A 14,119-nucleotide genomic window follows, 5' to 3' on the forward strand; every position below is an offset into this window, starting at 1 on the left:
CAAAATTTTCATAAAATCATAAAAGCTCCGCTTAGAGTACGACGCTACAACCGACCAACTCAATAAGGAGTTACCATCATAACCGATCATAGACATAATTTAATGCAGATAACATGGAGGAAATGAAAGAGGTAAGAGAGATGATATTTATCAACAAAAAGAACATTTTAATTTGGTAAAAAAAATATTTATATTTACATTTTAGGTTCTTGAAACGCTGAACTCAGAAGATTCTGAATCTATTGAGGTGGTAAAAGAGCTGGTAGACGCGAAGGTGCTAACATTAGCAAAGTCAATGGATTCATTTAAGGAAGCTGAAAATATTGTTCATAACATAACTGGTGGTTTTGGAATAGATTTCAAAACGTCAGAGCCTCTTAAATAATAATTTAGAGAAAATGTTGTATATTTCCCCTAGTTTACTAGTTGACAATTGTTAATCAAATTTCAATATATATATCACCTTTAAATCGTTTTTATATTATTGTGATTTGATTAACATATTATATTTGTGCATATTCTTTGCAGAATATGCATATGTTATTATTATTATGCATACTTTGGCATATATTATGCATATGCATATACAAATATGTAAGAAAGCCAAGCCTCGAAAACCATCGATTACGATTCGCTTTTGACGCATACATTGTACAATGTGCAGTATTAAATAAATAGTTTAAAATGGAAAAAATAATCTCAAATATATTTTATTTTATTGAGATGTAATTGGGATGTAGATAACAGTGGCGCCATTCGGTTTTATTCATTTTCTGACAGTCTGGCAGCGCCTATTACAGCTGCTGAAGCGAACGCACCGTTATACTGTACAAATGTAGGCAATGTGAAAATAATTAAATAGATCGAAAATCTCTCATTATGAGTCAAATGCTGTTAATTTTCAGTAGCTAATCGACAAATTGAGCTTGTGCTTACCACGCCGAAGCGCAATCACTTGCTTAAGGATGTTCCCCCATCCGCACCAGGTGTCAGATTCTCGGCCGCAGTGCATAGGGTACAGTTTTTAAGTCAATTTATCGCGGTATTTTTGACCCAATAAAATGGATATATCTTATTGATTGCCTCTGAACTATGAACAGATTACTCCGCTCGAAGATTATCAAGGGACAGGCTGTCTGTACGCTGCACAATAAGTCGCATTTGCTGAATTTGGATCACACAAACATTGTGCGTCTCATAATAACAGAGTCCGCTGTTGCCTTTAGTATTATCGTTATGGAGTGTCCGTAGGATACTGGACACGCTAGCGTTGGCCTTCATCCACAGAGTGCTGTATGTGATTCGGTTGGACATTGTGGCTGCTCTGCGCTACTGTGTGCTCAACGTGCTCCGCGTGGACTTCAAGCCTGCCAAAATTTTGGTAACTGCCAGCGCAACTACATTTCCAAGCTGTGCTACATAGGGTCATACATTAAAATTGGCGAGTTTTGAGCCCGCCAGAGCCAGAGAAATGCCAGGGGCACCCTTTCTCTGCAAGCCCTGCGCTCGGATCCACTTTCAGGCGCCTCGGCCACTCCCTGGTTTGGCATGTGTCAAATGCAGTGCAGTCGCTGCAACGACTCCATCACTTACCAAGTGGTCAAGCCCTCTCCGGCGACTACCCCAAGAGAGCACCCCTCGTCGGCTGTAACGTGAATTTGTACGTGAGTGAGAGCAGTTCTCGGGCGGATATATTAGCGTGCCGCAATCTAAATTTCAAAACATCGTGCAGCAGTAGCCGTGAGCTAAAGAGGAAGCACACGCAGAACAGATAAACGCTTTATTTTGATAGTCCGGCGCTATCGGATCTGAACCTAAGCTGCTGGGGGATCGAGCCTAATTTCCACACGAGCCCTATTCTTCTGAGGAATAACCTGGAGCTCATCTTGAGCAGAAGCTCTCCCGCCGGCTTGCTTTTCGGCTTATGTCGTGATTAGGTCGTGTTCGTTTGTAATTTGTTTGTATTATTTGCACTGTTTTATAAGCAATTACCATAGCAATCTTTCGATTGATTGATCTTTGATTAAATTTTACATTAGGGGCAAGACAGGTGTGGGTCAATAATTTATATTTTGTAACTTCTTTTTCGTTTAGAAGAAGTGAAGATATTGTGTTAGTTTCCTGCCTAAACAAAATACATAGGGTTCGTCTTCATGAACTCTGGCACTATCAAACGCTTTGCGTACTCCTCCTGGGGAGAACGAAACTTGGTGCAGCTGGAAGAAAAGCAGTCAAGATGACATTATCAGAACGAAAATATGAAACAATAATAATAATAATATCGCACCCAGTAAGGTAGACACGTCCACGTGCCGCAGCCAAATGTGCCAAATATGCCGGAGCCGGATAAGACACTGCGCTGTTGCAACGAGGAAACATGTGACAAAGATTGTATGTCAATTTCTGCAGTACATCAATATCCAAGTTGCCCGTATTCTCGATTACGTTGTAACGCGTCAGCTTGGCCGTCCCCTGAATCGACTGATGACTGACCATGAAGAACTGCATCTCATTGGGATGGACAATGGTGCGATCGACGACGGTTCCCGGAACAACGTTGTTGAACTTGTTGTATTGCGATGGAACTCCGTTCGGAAAGAAGCGCGTATGATGCCGCTTAACTACAATGACGCAGCAAATCTTGGGCTTAGTGTGCAGCTGAAAGGAGGCGAAGGTCGATTAGTGATATACAATTACAAGGTTTCTGGATGCAAGAGTTCAACTTACCTTGCTGCAGGCGGCAGAAATTCCTCTCAACTCTTTATTCTTGATGTTGGGAAACTGGCCATCGCTTACGCCATCACGATAATAGATTATGTGCTCGGGGTAGGATTGTTGGAACTTATGAAGTTCATCCTTGTACTACAGTTTCTCGGCCTTGGCATCCAGGCACAGATTGACTTTGCGACTCTTCTGAAGAGCCTGCCACGAAAATTAGGCAGGATCCTGCAATGCAATGCAAAGAACTTACCATCTTCTGAAGCTCGTCCACATACAGGTAGTTAATCTTGCCGTAGAGTATGGCCCATTTATGTGACTTTGGCTTGGGTTCAAGGAATTGCATGCCATCCATGCGCCACGAACCGTTCCTCAACGAGGCCAAATTGTTTTTGTACTCAATCTGAGGCGCATTGAGCGTGCGTGTATTCACGACGATGAAGTCACTGCCCAGACGTATGCCAAAGTGGCTGATGGTCGGGTCTAAATTGTGCCTGAAATATTCCATCAAGCGGATGATCTTGGCCTTCCTCTCGTTGGAGGAAGTGGCAGCATACTTAATCATGGCCGCCACCTGATTAGCTCCATCCTTGCGCTGCGATACGATGAAAAGAAATCAAATCAGGAAATGATTTGCAGTGAAAGAAACTAGTTGAACTCACATTCAGTGTCTGCCCATCCTCAATGCGACATAGTTCGATAGGCAAGTAAATGTGCTTCAACGGCGGCCCAACATGCAAGCAGAGAAGGTTCGGAAACTTTAAATTATACTGCCGAGACTTGTAGTACTCTGCAACGGTCATTTCTTTTCCATCCAGCTCAAATGTCTGAGTGCTAGCCGGAACCTTACAAAGCCCGTTGACTCTGAAGACGCGCGGGGCGCTGCCAAGACAGGCAGGCGGCTCGTAAATTATATTCATGCCCGTTAGGAATGATTCAATATCAGAACGCTTGTAGTCAAGATTTGTGCTTTTGTCAATATTCTGTCGCTGATACTGCTCTAAATAGTCAATGATCGTCATGGCCTTCGGAAAGGACTTGTGCGATATGTCCACATTGACAAACGGGCGATCGCCAAGCACGAATGTTTAATAGAGCGCAACCAGAGCTTCGTAGCCATCGTTAAGATCAAAGGCACTTCCGGGCTCAGACCTTTTGAAGAAGGAGCGACCGGCGCGTATGGCGGTGCTATGACAGGGTGCTGCCAACACAACCTCCAGACACTGCAAGGCTCGCATGGGCTTGTCATATATCTTATCCTTCATATAGCTGTAAAAATGGAAAATTGCATTATGCCGATTCTCTGCCGACACATTTCGTTCAGTATAACGGTCCACTCACCTTCTCAGCTAGTTCAGATCGACCTCCAAGTCCTCCGTCTCCTTGAGTTCCAGAGTGTAATTCAGGGTACGGCCGTGGTGATCTGTTACCTGGACGGCAGGAAAGCAAGTTTCACTTCAAAGGTGCATCAAGCTCGGGGACAACACAACAACACTTACTTTCACTTCTTGGCCCTGGGAGCTGCATTTTAGCTTCACAACTGAGTAGCACGATGCACGTCCATCAAATGCGGCAATCGCACCGCCCAAGTGTTCAACTCTGTACTGCTCAAAAGCCTGACGATAGAACTTCTTAGGACGCTCTGGCGTGATCTTCACATCGTAGTGATAGGCCACCGCAGGCATTTTGTCCAAGTTAACGTCGAGATAATTGACAGATACTTGACCAGATTTTCCCAAAGTTCCACGCGGCGGAGGCAGACCTCGTCCCTGGGCTCCTGGCCATTGGGGGAGTTCGCCTTGCGGCTGGCGAGAACTACAGAGCTGGGAGCCTCCTTGGCGTTGTTGATTACCGCCCTGTCCTCGCTGTTGTCCTGCGTGCTGTTGTCGGTTCTGTTTTTCCATAGCATCGCTGTGTGGCTGCTGCTGCTTCTCTTCCTCCTTCTGCAAGCCAGAGGCGGCAGGACCTCCATTTGGGGGGTGAGTAGCCTGTTCTCCGTCCGCACCAGCAGCTAAAGATTCGTGAAGAGAGGAAGAATTGATGGTAAACAATCGATTCACGGACCTGCGCTAAAAAGATCTAAAACAAAACAAAATATCCTCCAATATCCAAAATTGACGTGTAGAATTATTTTGTAACTAAATTTCAAACCTTCATTCTTACCCATATGAAATGGGAACAATCAAGTATGCCTTTGAATGAAATGTCAAAATTTCAAAAAAAAACAAATTATTTTTTTTATTTTTCCAATTTTACTAAATTTGACCGAGTCCTGGATCCTACTATGCGATGGAAACATAACTTATGTAGGGATCTAGGGGGTTTTCGCTGTTGTTGGAACCGCACACGTATCGCATATTTACCGAATTTGTACCAAAAGGTACAACTCCACCTGCCTTTTTGTTGATGTTGTTGCAGGGGCTTCCCGACAACCCGACAACCCGCTTCAGGGTTTTTGGTTTTTAAAAATTCCCACTGCTGCTTTTAATTTTGTATTTCACTTACTATTTTCTTTTTCCATTTTTCTTTTTCTTTTCGATTTTATATCCTTTCCCGACGACTGAACTGTTTCGAATGACTGAAATATTTATTTCCTGTTGGCTAAACTTTTTGCTCTAAATTTGTTTGACGAATAACACTGTGCTGTGTGATCGATTCCAATAATCTTGTAGTCGAGTCTGTTTGTTTATGATTCAGTTTTATCAGGTGTGCAGTTAGTTATCGCTCAATTAAAAACTTCGACTTTCATTTCCTAGTAACGCTCTCAGAAAAACCAGAAAATTAGTTAGCGCTAATGCACATATGTATGTACCTCCAGCATTTAAACCAAATGGGCAGTGTAGTATGGTGTCGGAAGACAGAGCTGGACGTTCACAGCCTAAAGTCGTCGCTCTTCTCCTTGCACCGATCCGCGTAAATGAACGCTAAAATAAAACGTTTTAGACATGCTATGGAGTCGCTCCATGCAGCCCTGATCATTGATCCACGATCACCGATCCCTATCGCCAGAGCCAAATCCGGCTGCATATTGCGTTGAACGCGTGGGAGTCTCAGTTCAGATTGGTTTCGATTCGCCAGCCAGTTCCTTTCTATATGAATTTTTTTTGGGTCAGCTTATCTGTGAATATAGCCTGGGGGCTCTCATCTTCTATCTGAGCTGTACCACCTCGCACCACGCTCCTTTATCCCTCGCATTTAAGTACTTTAAGTCCTTGGATATGTACACCGCCGCGGATACGTTATATTTGTAAAATGTAATTCCTCCCAACTGCATCCTCGCAGTCTCCCCAGTTAATCAGCGAAACAGCTCCTGCGCTTATCCTGTGCCTATGCACTGCCCTACCCTACCCTACCATCATTGTAGAAACCCCCACTAGTCGTAGTTTACGGTTTAAGCGAATTTTTTTATAGTTTCTAAGTGGAAAATAAAATACAAAATCCACAACAGATTATATCATTCTTTCCTTATTCCGTCACTGCGCGAGGGGCCCGCTTAGAGTCCGTGAAGAAGAGATATCAATTGGATTGGATAATATACTAAGTATATCCCTGAGGAATTTTTTTGCATTTAACAAAACGAAATGAAAGAATTGTTTATATCGGACTATCGGTCTATCTATTATAAATAATATCTACTCGTACTCGTATTCAAAGTCAAAATTCTCGTACCATCTGCAACATCTCGTACCATCTAACAAGACAAGAATTCTTCAACCACGAATATGTTCAATTCTCCAGAATTTGCGCGAGTATATGAGTATACCTTTATTTATACAGGTTCAGATATTATTGGAGGGATGGATGGGCGCGATTATTATTTTTCGTACATCCAATACCAGTGACCTGGGACTTCCTTTCTGATGACCTGTGGGGAAATCTCCTGCGCCTGTGCCTGTGACTAGTCCAGGGGATCTCCGAAACCCCTTACAGAAAAGGCTAAAGGAGGAGGGAGAGGCCACACGCACACAAATGTTAGTCAGTCATATCGAATCGAATCGGATCGTGGACAGCTTATAGTTACCTATTTCTTCGGTGGATTGCAGCTCGAGGCCAAGCAATACAACCTCATTGGTCTCTGTACAAATTGCGACTTGTGGTATTGTATTGCTGGTCCCATTTTTCCTCCCAGCTAAGAAGATTCCCGACAGCGATAGCAGGCTGTTTTGGATTGTCCATGGGATGCTTGCGCTTGCGTCCGTTGGGTTGCCCAATGGGTGGCCATGGCTCTGGCAATATCGACCTGCTGAGCTCCTCGTCGATTTTTTCCTTACGCTCCATCACTTGTTTTTTCCATGCTTCCTCCCACACAAGAAGATCGTGGACAGCCTTTTCGTCAACCGGATTGCACCCTGCTCTGGGCTGCCAAGCGCTGGGGGTTAGGCAAGGTGGGGAACTATAGACTTATAACTCTGTGAATGAAACCCGAGTCTGCTTTAAGTTTTTCGCTGCAGTGGATAGGATATATACATCATGTGCAGCTTATGCGATAGCCTACCGAGTATTTCTGCAGAAGATGCATCTTCTTACCTTCTTACCTTTATCCTCGAATAATGCACTGAAATATAGAATTTTTGCATAGTGTTTTGCATGAAAATGAAATGAAAATGTTCTTTTAAATACCTCATAATTTCTTGCTCCATGATCTTCCTTTTTATACCCGATACTCAAAATGAGTATTGGGGTATATTAGATTTGTGGTAAAAGTGGATGTGTGTAACGTCCAGAAGGAATCAATCGTTTCCGACCCCATAAAGTATATATATTCTTGATCAGCATCAATAGCCGAGTCGATTGAGCCCTGTCCGTCTGTCCGTCTGTCCGTCCGTCCGTCTGTCCGTCCCCTTCAGCGCCTAGTGCTCAAAGACTATAAAAGCTAGAGCAACGATGTTTTGGATCCAGACTTCTGTGATATGTCACTGCTACAAAAATATTTAAAAACTTCGCCTCGCCCACTTCCGCCCCCACAAAAGACGAAAATCTGTGGCATCCACATTTTTAAAGATACGATAAAACCAAAAACGCAGAATCGTAGAGGATGTATATATGTTATAGAATGTTAGATCTCAACCAGATCGTATAATTATTATAGCCACAATCAAGAAAACAATTTCATTCTTTCTCGCTCTGTCTCTCTCTAACACACAGGTTTCATGGTCGGTTTTGCCAATTGCAAAATATGAGTTCAAGGATCTCAGAACCTATAAGAGCCAGAGCAACCAAATTTGGTATCCACACTCCTGTGATATCGGACCTTGACCGTTTTGTGTCCAAATTTCGCCACAACCCCTTCCGCCACCGCAAAGGACGAAAAACTGGGGCATCCACAAATCTCAAAGACTATTAAGGCTACAGTAACCAAATTTGGTATCCGCACTTCTGTTAGATCTCACTATAAAACGTATATCTCAGAATTTCGCCCCACCCCCTTCCGCCCCCACAAAGGACGAAAATCTGTTGCATCCACAATATTGCACATTTGAGAAAACTAAAAACGCAGAATCATAGATAATGACCATATCTATCAGATTGCTGAATCTGGATCAGATCAGCCAATAGGAACAAATCAATTTGCAGTGGCTACGCAGCGCCCGACGTCACGCTCAGACTGATTTTCTGTCTCTCTCGCACGCACTCTTTGTCGTGTCGTTTAATATTAACGGCGTCTGACTAAGTATCGGGTATAACTGTAGAGTTGCGGTGTCCGCAGCAACTCACAACGTTCCGCCTCGTTTTGTTTGTTGCTGTTTGTTGATTAATTAATAATACAAAGGGGTTGCGTTATGGTTTGATCCATTCTCTATATTTTCCTAATTTTCTCTCGCATACCGCACTGAACCTATTTTATGCACTTACTTTCTACGAGGAAAACACTCTGGATCTGGCTTCGGGACCGGCTCAATTGCAGCAACATATTGCTACTTCACTTCACAGAAGGTCCAAAGGTCCTAGCCTAACGGGAATGAGTTTAAAGTATTGTGGCTCTTAACGAATAGCGCGGCATATAAGACGCATTCAATTTAACAGCTAACAATGTAAGGACATCATTTCATGTCGCTAACTGGTTCATATCCTGTGTGAAAAAAATTTTCATAAAATCATAAAAGCTCCGCTTAGAGTACGACGCTACAACCGACCAACTCAATAAGGAGTTACCATCATAACCGATCATAGACATCATTTTATGCAGATAACATGGAAGAAATGAAAGAGGTAAGAGAGATGATATAAAAAAAACATTTTAATTTGGTAAAAAAAAAAAATCTATATTTCCATTTTAGGTTCTTGAAACGCTGAACCCAGAAGATTCTGAATCTATTGAGCTGGCAAAAGAGCTGGTAGACGCGAAGGTGCTACCATTAGCAAAGTCAATGGATTCATTTAAGAAAGCTGAAAAAATTGTTCATAACATAACTGGTGGTTTTGGAATAGATTTCAAAACGTCAGAGCCTCTTAAATAATAATTTAGAGAAAATGTTGTATATTTCCCCTAGTTTACTAGTTGACAATTGTTAATCAAATTTCAATATATATATCACCTTTAAATCGTTTTTATATTATTGTGATTTGATTAACATATTAAATTTGTGCATATTCTTTGCAGAATATGCATATGTTATTATTATAATGCATACTTTGGCATATATTATGCATATGCATATACAAATATGCGTAATAATATGCAATTCATTCTTCAAAAATATGCATATTTGTATGTAAGAAAGCCAAGCCTCGAAAACCATCGATTACGATTCGCTTTTGACGCATACATTGTACAATGTGCAGTATTAAATAAATAGTTTAAAATGGAAAAAAAGTTATAAAATATTTTATTTTATTGAGATGTAATTGGGATGTAGATAACAGTGGCGCCATTCGGTTTTATTCATTTTCTGACAGTCTGGCAGCGCCTATTACAGCTGCTGAAGCGAACGCACCGTTATACTGTACAATGTAGGCAATGTGAAAATAATTAAATAAATCGAAAATCTCTCATTATGAGTCAAATGCTGTTAATTTTCAGTAGCTAATCGACAAATTGAGCTTGTGCTTACCACGCCGAAGCGCAATCACTTGCTTAAGGATGTTCCCCCATCCGCACCAGGTGTCAGATTCTCGGCCGCAGTGCATATGGTACAGTTTTTAAGTCAATTTATCGCGGTATTTTTGACCCAATAAAATGGATATATCTTATTGATCGCTTCTGAACTATGAACAGATTACTCCGCTCGAAGATTATCAAGGGACAGGCTGTCTGTACGCTGCACAATAAGTCGCATTTGCTGAATTTGGATCACACAAACATTGTGCGTCTCATAATAACAGAGTCCGCTGTTGCCTTTAGTATTATCGTTATGGAGTGTCCGTAGGATACTGGACACGCTAGCGTTGGCGTTCATCCACAGAGTGCTGTATGTGATTCGGTTGGACATTGTGGCTGCTCTGCGCTACTGTGTGCTCAACGTGCTCCGCGTGGACTTCAGGCCTGCCAAAATTATGGTAACTGCCAGCGCAACTACATTTCCAAGCTGTGCTACATAGGGTCATACATTAAAATTGGCGAGTTTTGAGCCCGCCAGAGCCAGAGCAATGCCAGGGGCACCCTGTCTCTGCAAGCCCTGCGCTCGGATCCACTTTCAGGCGCCTCGGCCACTCCCTGGTTTGGCATGTGTCAAATGCAGTGCAGTCGCTGCAACGACTCCATCACTTACCAAGTGGTCAAGCCCTCTCCGGCGACTACCCTAAGAGAGCACCCCTCGTCGGCTGTAACGTGAATTTGTACGTGAGTGAAAGCAGTTCTCGGGCGGATATATTAGCGTGCCGCAATCTAAATTTCAAAACATCGTGCAGCAGTAGCCGTGAGCTAAAGAGGAAGCACACGCAGAACAGATAAACGCTTTATTTTGATAGTCCGGCGCTATCGGATCTGAACCTAAGCTGCTGGGGGATCGAGCCTAATTTCCACACGAGCCCTATTCTTCTGAGGAATAACCTGGAGCTCATCTTGAGCAGAAGCTCTCCCGCCGGCTTGCTTTTCGGCTTATGTCGTGATTAGGTCGTGTTCGTTTGTAATTTGTTTGTATTATTTGCACTGTTTTATAAGCTTTTACCATAGCAATCTTTCGATTGATTGATCTTTGATTGAATTTTACATTAGGGGCAAGACAGGTGTGGGTCAATAATTTAAATTTTGTAACTTCTTTTTCGTTTAGAAGAAGTGAAGATATTTTGTTAGTTTTCTGCCTAAACAAAATACATAGGGTTCGTCTTCATGAACTCTGGCACTATCAAACGCTTTGCGTACTCCTCCTGGGGAGAACGAAACTTGGTGCAGCTGGAAGAAAAGCAGTCAAGATGACATTATCAGAACGAAAATATGAAACAATAATAATAATAATATCGCACCCAGTAAGGTAGACACGTCCACGTGCCGCAGCCAAATGTGCCAAATATGCCGGAGCCGGATAAGACACTGCGCGGTTGCAACGAGGAAACATGTGACAAAGATTGTATGTCAATTTCTGCAGTACATCAATATCCAAGTTGCCCGTATTCTCGATTACGTTGTAACGCGTCAGCTTGGCCGTCCCCTGAATCGACTGATGGCTGACCATGAAGAACTGCATCTCATTGGGATGGACAATGGTGCGATCGACGACGGTTCCCGGAACAACGTTGTTGAACTTGTTGTATTGCGATGGAACTCCGTTCGGAAAGAAGCGCGTATGATGCCGCTTAACTACAATGACGCAGCAAATATTGGGCTTAATGTGCAGCTGAAAGGAGGCGAAGGTCGATTAGTGATATACAATTACAAGGTTTCTGGATGCAAGAGTTCAACTTACCTTGCTGCAGGCGGCAGAAATTCCCCTCAACTCTTTATTCTTGATGTTGGGAAACTGGCCATCGCTTACGCCATCACGATAATAGATAATGTGCTCGGGGTAGGATTGTTGGAACTTATGAGAGACACGCAAGTGCTCAAGGGTTATCGACTCCATGTCCTCGATCTCCTCCAGGGCAGAGCGTTGCAAGCGATATTGCATGTTATATGAAGCCCCGAATGGATCGTGGGAGGCGGCCACACCCACCACACTGGGGATCTCTCGCTGATCGGGCGACGGATGAGTCACATCGGCACCCAAAAACATGGTGTTCTTCAGCAGACAGTGCAGGTCATCCCTTAGCTTGTGATTGGTGCCGTTCAGTTTGGAATTGACCTTAAGTAGAATGCTACCAATAACCTGCGCGTTACATTTGCGCTCGACTGTGATCTGCTTGATGCATTGTGTAAGAATGCCGTGCTGCAGCTCAGCCTTTTGCTTCACGACATCATAAAGGTGCCCGAAATTTGGTATAATAACGAACACCACATCAAATTGATTCTTTTTTAAATAGCGGAAATGAGCATCTAGTTCACGTTCATCCTTGTAGTACAGTTTCTCGGCCTTGGCATCCAGGCACAGATTGACTTTGCGACTCTTCTGAAGAACCTGCCACGAAAATTAGGCAGGATCCTGCAATGCAATGCAAAGAACTTACCATCTTCTGAAGCTCGTCCACATACAGGTAGTTAATCTTGCCGTAGAGTATGGCCCATTTATGTGACTTTGGCTTGGGTTCAAGGAATTGCATGCCATCCATGCGCCACGAACCGTTCCTCACCGAAGCCAAATTGTTTTTGTACTCAATCTGAGGCGCATTGAGCGTGCGTGTATTCACGACGATGAAGTCACTGCCCAGACGTATGCCAAAGTGGCTGATGGTCGGGTCTAAATTGTGCCTGAAATATTCCATCAAGCGGATGATCTTGGCCTTCCTCTCGTTGGTGGAAGTGGCAGCATACTTAATCATGGCCGCCACCTGATTAGCTCCATACTTGCGCTGCGATACGATGAAAAGAAATCAAATCAGGAAATGATTTGCAGTGAAAGAAACTAGTTGAACTCACATTCAGTGTCTGCCCATCCTCAATGCGACATAATTCGATAGGCAAGTAAATGTGCTTCAACATGCAAGCAGAGAAGGTTCGGTAACTTTAAATTATACTGCCGAGACTTGTAGTACTCTGCAACGGTCATTTATTTTCCATCCAGCTCAAATGTCTGAGTGCTAGCCGGAACCTTACAAAGCCCGTTGACTCTGAAGACGCGCGGGGCGCTGCCAAGACAGGCAGGCGGCTCGTAAATTATATTTATGCCCGTTAGGAATGATTCAATATCAGAACGCTTATAGTCAAGATTTGTGCTTTTGTCAATTTTCTGTTGCTGATACTGCTCTAAATAGTCAATGATCGTCATGGCCTTCGGAAAGGACTTGTGCGATATGTCCACATTGACAAACGGGCGATCGCCAAGCACGAATGTTTGATAGAGCCCAACCAGAGCTTCGTACCCGTCGTTAAGATCAAAGGCACTTCCGGGCTCAGACCCTTTGAAGAAGGAGCGACCGGCGCGTATGGCGGTGTTATGACAGGGTGCTGCCAACACATCCTCCAGACACTGCAAGGCTCGCATGGGCTTGTCATATATCTTATCCTTCATATAGCTGTAAAAATGGAAAATTGCATTATGCCGATTCTCTGCCGACACATTTCGTTCAGTATAACGGTCCACTCACCTTCTCAGCGAGTTCAGATCGACCTCCAAGTCCTCCGTCTCCTTGAGTTCCAGAGTGTAATTCAGGATACGGCCATGGTGATCTGTTACCTGGACGGCAGGAAAGCAAGTTTCACTTCAAAGGTGCATCAAGCTCGGCGACAACACAACAACACTTACTTTTACTTCTTGGCTCTGGGAGCTGCATTTTAGCTTCACAACTGAGTAGCACGATGCACGTCCATCAAATGCGGCAATCGCACCGCCCAAGTGTTCAACTCTGTACTGCTCAAAAGCCTGACGATAGAACTTCTTAGGACGCTCTGGCGTGATCTTCACATAATTGACAGATACTTGACCAGGTTTTCCCAAAGTTCCACGCGGCGGAGGCAGACCTCGTCCCTGGGCTCCTGGCCATTGGGGGAGTTCGCCTTGCGGCTGGCGAGAACTATAGAGCTGGGAGCCTCCTTGGCGTTGTTGATTACCGCCATGTCCTCGCTGTTGTCCTGCGTGCTGTTGTCGGTTCTGTTTTTCCATAGCATTCTCACTGTTGCTTTTAATTTTGTATTTCACTTACTATTTGCTTTTACCATTTTTCTTTTTCTTTTCGATTTTATATACTTTCCCGACGACTGAACTGTTTCGAATGACTGAAATATTTATTTCCTGTTGGCTAAACTTTTTGCTCTAAATTTGTTTGCCGTATAACACTGTGCTGTGTCATCGATTCTAATAATCTTGTAGTCGAGTCCGTTTTGTTTATGATTCAGTTTTATCAGGTGTGCAGTTAGTTATCGCTCAATTAA

At 43.4% G+C, this 14,119-nt stretch overlaps 3 protein-coding genes and 2 pseudogenes across 4 annotated transcripts; 2 read left to right on the forward strand and 3 right to left on the reverse strand.

Moving 5' to 3' along the window:
- Window positions 1-898: 898 nt before the first annotated feature.
- LOC117186751 lies at window positions 899-2,033 on the forward strand (annotated as a pseudogene).
- A 535-nt stretch (window positions 2,034-2,568) lies between these two features.
- LOC117185923 (protein argonaute-2-like) lies at window positions 2,569-3,758 on the reverse strand. Of its 2 annotated transcripts, XM_033388097.1 has the most exons (4): window positions 3,381-3,758; window positions 2,972-3,313; window positions 2,728-2,922; window positions 2,569-2,658 (listed from the first exon to the last, which is right to left on the reverse strand). In XM_033388097.1, the coding sequence occupies exons 1-3, from the start codon at window positions 3,738-3,740 to the stop codon at window positions 2,863-2,865; spliced, it is 762 nt and encodes a 253-aa protein (XP_033243988.1). In that variant the 5' UTR covers window positions 3,741-3,758; the 3' UTR covers window positions 2,569-2,658; window positions 2,728-2,862. The 2 variants fall into 2 exon arrangements, with proteins under 2 accessions (XP_033243988.1, XP_033243987.1); XM_033388096.1 differs by having other exon boundaries at window positions 2,728-3,313.
- Window positions 3,759-3,898: 140 nt separating this feature from the next.
- Window positions 3,899-5,348, reverse strand: LOC117186809 (protein argonaute-2-like). The gene is made up of 4 exons (XM_033388099.1): window positions 5,224-5,348; window positions 4,218-4,729; window positions 4,060-4,148; window positions 3,899-3,987 (listed from the first exon to the last, which is right to left on the reverse strand). Exons 1-3 carry the CDS (start codon window positions 5,237-5,239, stop codon window positions 4,068-4,070), a joined length of 609 nt encoding a protein of 202 aa, XP_033243990.1. The 5' UTR covers window positions 5,240-5,348; the 3' UTR covers window positions 3,899-3,987; window positions 4,060-4,067.
- A 4,384-nt stretch (window positions 5,349-9,732) lies between these two features.
- On the forward strand, window positions 9,733-10,490 carry LOC117186753 (annotated as a pseudogene).
- Window positions 10,491-10,794: 304 nt separating this feature from the next.
- On the reverse strand, window positions 10,795-12,617 carry LOC108165261 (protein argonaute-2-like). Its single transcript, XM_033388094.1, has 4 exons — window positions 12,259-12,617; window positions 11,562-12,209; window positions 11,122-11,492; window positions 10,795-11,050 (listed from the first exon to the last, which is right to left on the reverse strand). Exons 1-4 carry the CDS (start codon window positions 12,568-12,570, stop codon window positions 10,960-10,962), a joined length of 1,422 nt encoding a protein of 473 aa, XP_033243985.1. The 5' UTR covers window positions 12,571-12,617; the 3' UTR covers window positions 10,795-10,959.
- Between the last annotated feature and the right edge of the window lie 1,502 nt (window positions 12,618-14,119).

Source organism: Drosophila miranda, chromosome XR (assembly GCF_003369915.1).
Source record: "Drosophila miranda strain MSH22 chromosome XR, D.miranda_PacBio2.1, whole genome shotgun sequence".
NCBI lineage: Eukaryota > Metazoa > Arthropoda > Insecta > Diptera > Drosophilidae > Drosophila > Drosophila miranda.